The sequence below is a fragment of the Echiichthys vipera genome, assembly GCF_963691815.1.
Source record: "Echiichthys vipera genome assembly, chromosome: 21".
NCBI classification, from domain to species: domain Eukaryota; kingdom Metazoa; phylum Chordata; class Actinopteri; order Perciformes; family Trachinidae; genus Echiichthys; species Echiichthys vipera.
In genome coordinates, this window is record NC_139846.1 from 25,490,489 (window position 1) to 25,497,988 (window position 7,500).

The following is a 7,500-nucleotide window of genomic DNA, read 5'->3' on the forward strand; positions in this document are numbered from 1 at the left end:
GTGTGTTAAAGTGTCCTCTAGGAGCATAAACGTGTGTTAAATTGCCTCTTAGGAGCATAAACGTGTGCTAAAGTGTCCTCTAGGAGTATAAACGTGTGTTAAAGTGTCCTCTAGGAGCATAAACGTGTGTTAAAGTGTCCTCTAGGAGCATAAACGTGTGCTAAAGTGTCCTCTTGGAGCCTAAACGTGTGTTAAAGTGTCCTCTAGGAGCATAAACGTGTGTTAAATTGCCTCTTAGGAGCATAAACCTGTGCTAAAGTGTCCTCTAGGAGCATAAACGTGTGTTAAAGTGTCCTCTAGGAGCCTAACCGTGTGTTAAAGTGTCCTCTAGGAGCATAAACGTGTGTTAAATTGCCTCTTAGGAGCATAAACCTGTGCTAAAGTGTCCTCTAGGAGCATAAACGTGTGTTAAAGTGTCCTCTAGGAGCCTAACCGTGTGTTAAAGTGTCCTCTAGGAGCATAAACGTGTGCTAAAGTGTCCTCTTGGAGCCTAAACGTGTCTTAAAGTGTCCTCTAGGAGCATAAACGTGTGTTAAAGTGTCCTCTAGGAGCATAAACGTGTGTTAAAGTGTCCTCTAGGAGCATAAACGTGTGTTAAAGTAACCTCTAGGAGTATAAACATGTGCTAAAGTGTCCTCTAGGAGCATAAACGTGTGTTAAAGTGTCCTCTAGGAGCATAAACGTGTGTTAAATTGCCTCTTAGGAGCATAAACGTGTGCTAAAGTGTCCTCTAGGAGTATAAACGTGTGTTAAAGTGTCCTCTAGGAGCATAAACGTGTGCTAAAGTGTCCTCTAGGAGCATAAACGTGTGCTAAAGTGTCCTCTAGGAGACTAAACGTGTGTTAAAGTGTCCTCTAGGAGCATAAACGTGTGTTAAATTGCCTCTTAGGAGCATAAACGTGTGCTAAAGTGTCCTCTAGGAGTATAAACGTGTGTTAAAGTGTCCTCTAGGAGCATAAACGTGTGCTAAAGTGTCCTCTAGGAGCATAAACGTCTGCTAAAGTGTCCTCTAGGAGACTAAACGTGTGTTAAAGTGTCCTCTAGGAGCATAAACGTGTGTTAAATTGCCTCTTAGGAGCATAAACCTGTGCTAAAGTGTCCTCTAGGAGCATAAACGTGTGTTAAAGTGTCCTCTAGGAGCATAAACGTGTGTTAAAGTGTCCTCTAGGAGCATAAACGTGTGCTAAAGTGTCCTCTAGGAGCATAAACGTGTGTTAAATTGACTCTTAGGAGCATAAACGTGTGCTAAAGTGTCCTCTAGGAGTATAAACGTGTGTTAAAGTGTCCTCTAGGAGCATAAACGTGTGCTAAAGTGTCCTCTAGGAGCATAAACGTGTGCTAAAGTGTCCTCTAGGAGCATAAACGTGTGTTAAAGTGTCCTCTAGGAGCATAAACGTGTGTTAAATTGCCTCTAAGGAGCATAAACGTGTGCTAAAGTGTCCTCTAGGAGCATAAACGTGTGTTAAAGTGTCCTCTAGGAGCATAAACGTGTGTTAAAGTGTCCTCTAGGAGCATAAACGTGTGCTAAAGTGTCCTCTAGGAGCATAAACGTGTGTTAAAGTGTCCTCTAGGAACATAAACGTGTGTTAAAGTATCCTCTAGGAGCATAAACGTGTGCTAAAGTGTCCTCTAGGAGCATAAACGTGTGTTAAAGTGTCCTCTAGCAGCATAAACGTGTGTTAAAGTGTCCTCTAGCAGCATAAACGTGTGTTAAAGTGTCCTCTAGGAGCCTAAACGTGTGCTAAAGTGTCCTCTAGGAACATAAACGTGTGTTAAAGTGTCCTCTAGGAGCATAAACGTGTGCTAAAGTGTCCTCTAGGAGCATAAACGTGTGCTAAAGTGTCCTCTAGGAGCATAAACGTGTGTTAAAGTGTCCTCTAGGAGCATAAACGTGTGCTAAAGTGTCCTCTAGGAGCATAAACGTGTGCTAAAGTGTCCTCTAGGAGCATTAACGTGTGTTAAAGTGTCCTCTAGGAGCCTAAACGTGTGCTAAAGTGTCCTCTAGGAGCATAAACGTGTGTTAAAGTGTCCTCTAGGAGCATAAACGTGTGTTAAAGTGTCCTCTAGGAGCATAAACGTGTGCTAAAGTGTCCTCTAGGAGCATTAACGCGTGTTAAAGTGTCCTCTAGGAGCCTAAACGTGTGTTAAAGTGTCCTCTAGGAGCATAAACGTGTGTTAAAGTGTCCTCTAGGAGCATAAACGTGTGCTAAAGTGTCCTCTAGGAGCATAAACGTGTGCTAAAGTGTCCTCTAGGAGCATAAACGTGTGTTAAAGTGTCCTCTAGGAGCATAAACGTGTGTTAAAGTGTCCACTAGGAGCATAAACGTGTGTTAAAGTGTCCTCTAGGAGCATAAACGTGTGCTAAAGTGTCCTCTAGGAGCATAAACGTGTGCTAAAGTGTCCTCTAGGAGCATAAACGTGTGCTAAAGTGTCCTCTAGGAGCATAAACGTGTTAAAGTGTCCTCTAGGAGCATAAACGTGTGTTAAAGTGTCCTCTAGGAGCATAAACGTGTGTTAAAGTGTCCTCTAGGAGCATAAACGTGTGCTAAAGTGTCCTCTAGGAGCATTAACGTGTGTTAAAGTGTCCTCTAGGAGCCTAAACGTGTGTTAAAGTGTCCTCTAGGAGCATAAACGTGTGTTAAATTGACTCTTAGGAGCATAAACGTGTGCTAAAGTGTCCTCTAGGAGTATAAACGTGTGTTAAAGTGTCCTCTAGGAGCATAAACGTGTGCTAAAGTGTCCTCTAGGAGCATAAACGTGTGCTAAAGTGTCCTCTAGGAGACTAAACGTGTGTTAAAGTGTCCTCTAGGAGCATAAACGTGTGTTAAATTGCCTCTTAGGAGCATAAACGTGTGCTAAAGTGTCCTCTAGGAGTATAAACGTGTGTTAAAGTGTCCTCTAGGAGCATAAACGTGTGCTAAAGTGTCCTCTAGGAGACTAAACGTGTGTTAAAGTGTCCTCTAGGAGCATAAACGTGTGTTAAATTGCCTCTTAGGAGCATAAACCTGTGCTAAAGTGTCCTCTAGGAGCATAAACGTGTGTTAAAGTGTCCTCTAGGAGCATAAACGTGTGTTAAAGTGTCCTCTAGGAGCATAAACGTGTGCTAAAGTGTCCTCTAGGAGCATAAACGTGTGTTAAATTGACTCTTAGGAGCATAAACGTGTGCTAAAGTGTCCTCTAGGAGTATAAATGTGTGTTAAAGTGTCCTCTAGGAGCATAAACGTGTGCTAAAGTGTCCTCTAGGAGCATAAACGTGTGCTAAAGTGTCCTCTAGGAGCATAAACGTGTGTTAAAGTGTCCTCTAGGAGCATAAACGTGTGTTAAATTGCCTCTAAGGAGCATAAACGTGTGCTAAAGTGTCCTCTAGGAGCATAAACGTGTGTTAAAGTGTCCTCTAGGAGCATAAACGTGTGTTAAAGTGTCCTCTAGGAGCATAAACGTGTGCTAAAGTGTCCTCTAGGAGCATAAACGTGTGTTAAAGTGTCCTCTAGGAACATAAACGTGTGTTAAAGTGTCCTCTAGGAGCATAAACGTGTGCTAAAGTGTCCTCTAGGAGCATAAACGTGTGTTAAAGTGTCCTCTAGGAGCATAAACGTGTGTTAAAGTGTCCTCTAGCAGCATAAACGTGTGTTAAAGTGTCCTCTAGGAGCCTAAACGTGTGCTAAAGTGTCCTCTAGGAACATAAACGTGTGTTAAAGTGTCCTCTAGGAGCATAAACGTGTGCTAAAGTGTCCTCTAGGAGCATAAACGTGTGCTAAAGTGTCCTCTAGGAGCATAAACGTGTGCTAAAGTGTCCTCTAGGAGCATAAACGTGTGTTAAAGTGTCCTCTAGGAGCATAAACGTGTGCTAAAGTGTCCTCTAGGAGCATAAACGTGTGCTAAAGTGTCCTCTAGGAGCATTAACGTGTGTTAAAGTGTCCTCTAGGAGCCTAAACGTGTGCTAAAGTGTCCTCTAGGAGCATAAACGTGTGTTAAAGTGTCCTCTAGGAGCATAAACGTGTGTTAAAGTGTCCTCTAGGAGCATAAACGTGTGCTAAAGTGTCCTCTAGGAGCATTAACGTGTGTTAAAGTGTCCTCTAGGAGCCTAAACGTGTGTTAAAGTGTCCTCTAGGAGCATAAACGTGTGTTAAAGTGTCCTCTAGGAGCATAAACGTGTGCTAAAGTGTCCTCTAGGAGCATAAACGTGTGCTAAAGTGTCCTCTAGGAGCATAAACGTGTGTTAAAGTGTCCTCTAGGAGCATAAACGTGTGTTAAAGTGTCCACTAGGAGCATAAACGTGTGTTAAAGTGTCCTCTAGGAGCATAAACGTGTGCTAAAGTGTCCTCTAGGAGCATAAACGTGTGCTAAAGTGTCCTCTAGGAGCATAAACGTGTTAAAGTGTCCTCTAGGAGCATAAACGTGTGTTAAAGTGTCCTCTAGGAGCATAAACGTGTGTTAAAGTGTCCTCTAGGAGCATAAACGTGTGCTAAAGTGTCCTCTAGGAGCATTAACGTGTGTTAAAGTGTCCTCTAGGAGCCTAAACGTGTGTTAAAGTGTCCTCTAGGAGCATAAACGTGTGTTAAAGTGTCCTCTAGGAGCATAAACGTGTGCTAAAGTGTCCTCTAGGAGCATAAACGTGTGCTAAAGTGTCCTCTAGGAGCATAAACGTGTGTTAAAGTGTCCTCTAGGAGCATAAACGTGTGTTAAAGTGTCCTCTAGGAGCATAAACGTGTGTTAAAGTGTCCACTAGGAGCATAAACGTGTGTTAAAGTGTCCTCTAGGAGCATAAACGTGTGTTAAAGTGTCCTGTAGCAGCATAAACGTGTGCTAAAGTGTCCTCTAGGAGCATAAACGTGTGCTAAAGTGTCCTCTAGGAGCATAAACGTGTTAAAGTGTCCTCTAGGAGCCTAAACGTGTGCTAAAGTGTCCTCTAGGAGCATAAACGTGTTAAAGTGTCCTCTAGGAGCATAAACGTGTGCTAAAGTGTCCTCTAGGAGCATAAACGTGTGTTAAAGTGTCCTCTAGGAGCATAAACGTGTGTTAAAGTGTCCTCTAGGAGCATAAACGTGTGCTAAAGTGTCCTCTAGGAGCATAGACGTGTGTTAAAGTGTCCTCTAGGAGCATAAATGTGTGCTAAAGTGTCCTCTAGGAGCATAGACGTGTGTTAAAGTGTCCTCTAGGAGCATAGACGTGTGTTAAAGTGTCCTCTAGGAGCATAAATGTGTGTTAAAGTGTCCTCTAGGAGCATAAACGTGTGTTAAAGTGTCCTCTAGGAGCATAAATGTGTGTTAAAGTGTCCTCTAGGAGCATAAACGTGTGTTAAAGTGTCCTCTAGGAGCATAGACGTGTGTTAAAGTGTCCTCTAGGAGCATAAATGTGTGCTAAAGTGTCCTCTAGGAGCATAGACGTGTGTTAAAGTGTCCTCTAGGAGCATAAACGTGTGCTAAAGTGTCCTCTAGGAGCATAAACGTGTGTTAAAGTGTCCTCTAGGAGCCTAACCGTGTGTTAAAGTGTCCTCTAGGAGCATAAACGTGTGTTAAAGTGTCCTCTAGGAGCATAAACGTGTGTTAAAGTGTCCTCTAGGAGCATAAACGTGTGCTAAAGTGTCCTCTAGGAGCATAAACGTGTGTTAAAGTGTCCTCTAGGAGCATAAACGTGTGTTAAAGTGTCCTCTAGGAGCATAAACGTGTGACACGTTCGGTGGTTTTTGAAAATGCTTTTATTGTGATTAGAAAAGTTCAGCGTTAATAAAGAAAAACAGAATCACAGTTTTGTTCGTTCAAACACGAAAAATGATGATGAAGCACTTTAGAGTCAGGAGCAGCGACCGTTAAGTTACTGAGACCGTTAAGTTACTGATTAAACTGAGCGTTCAAAGGTGGATGGAACTACGGAGGCCCAGAGGGGACAAACAGGACAAATCACTTCTGCTGATTCACTCAAGTTTGACTCAAATGTATTTTTCTACATTTTAAAACAAATTTTTTAAATTTTATTAATGTTTTATGAGTGAAAATGAATTATTGTTGTTTTTTTTAAGGTTAATTTTTCTAATTTACGTTAAATTTAAAGTTAGTTAATTTTTTTTTAACAAACTTTGAAAAGAAAAAGAAAAACTCATCAAATGAATCTGTAAAAAAAAGTTTTTTCAGCATTATTTTTTATATTTAATAATAATAATATTTTTTTAACGTTTCCATGATTTAATTTTAATTTCATAATTAAATTTGTTAATTATTCTTTAAAAATGTAAAAATTTGACAGGATATCTTTTCTAAATTATTATTTTTATTTTTTATTTGATAATTACAAAACATTTTTTTCAGTTTTGCCAGAATTATTTTTCTTAATTATTTAAGGATAAAATAAAAAAAGATTTTAAAAGAATTTTAATTATTTTACAAAACAACAAAAACAGAAAATATTCTGTAAAAACAGGTGAAACAAAGTTTTTTAAACTTTCCTATTTTCTTGATTTTTGAGTTTGTTGATGATTTGAATTTGTGCTAAAAACCTTTTATTTCTCTAAATTTGACTCATTTGAAGTGAAATTTGCTGCGTTTTCACCTAAAAAACACAAAAATCCGTCTTTTTTAACGAACGCTTCAGTAAAATCTTTTCTAAAAGTCGAACAAACTCAAGAATTTACTGATTTTAAATAAAAAGAAAGAAGAAATCATAAAAGACGTAATATGAGCGTCTGCTGGCTCCGCCCACTTTGGGTGAAGCTGTTGTGATTGGTGGCTGCGAAACAAAGAGGGGCGGAGTCACAGCCAGGTGGACCAATCATCTCAGGGAATGATGTCGACATGAACGACGCCCATCACCTTAAAAACAAAGCAGGGTTCAACATTAGAGACACGAAACGACTGCAAAGACACACAAAACAACTACAAAGAGACACGAAACAACCACAAAGAGACACAAAACAACCACAAAGAGACACGAAACAACCACAAAGAGACACGAAACAACCACAAAGAGACACGAAACAACTACAAAGAGACACGAAACAACCACAAAGAGACACAAAACAACCACAAAGAGACACAAAACAACCACAAAGAGACACAAAACAACTACAAAGAGATGAAAAAACTACAAAGAGACACAAAATGACTACAAAGAGACAAAACAACCACAAAGAGACACGAAACAACCACAAAGAGACACGAAACAACTACAAAGAGACACGAAACAACCACAAAGAGACACAAAACAACTACAAAGAGACACAAAACAACCACAAAGAGACACAAAACAACCACAAAGAGACACAAAACAACCACAAAGAGACACAAAACAACTACAAAGAGACACAAAACAACCACAAAGAGACACAAAACAACCACAAAGAGACACAAAACAACTACAAAGAGACACAAAACAACTACAAAGAGACACAAAACAACTACAAAGAGACAAAACAACCACAAAGAGACACGAAACAACCACAAAGAGACACGAAACAACTACAAAGAGACACGAAACAACCACAAAGAGACACAAAACAACTACAAA

The 7,500-nt window shown here is 40.2% G+C and overlaps 1 protein-coding gene across 1 annotated transcript in view; it reads right to left on the bottom strand.

Moving 5' to 3' along the window:
- Positions 1-6,278: 6,278 nt before the first annotated feature.
- LOC310963437 (coagulation factor XIII A chain-like) overlaps positions 6,279-7,500 on the bottom strand; it is a 17,669-nt gene continuing 16,447 nt past the window's right edge. The window contains exon 18 of the mRNA XM_083936280.1: positions 6,279-6,806. Within this exon, the coding sequence (XP_083792406.1) occupies positions 6,771-6,806 (36 nt within the window). The 3' untranslated portion in view covers positions 6,279-6,770. The remainder of the gene's footprint in view (positions 6,807-7,500) is intronic.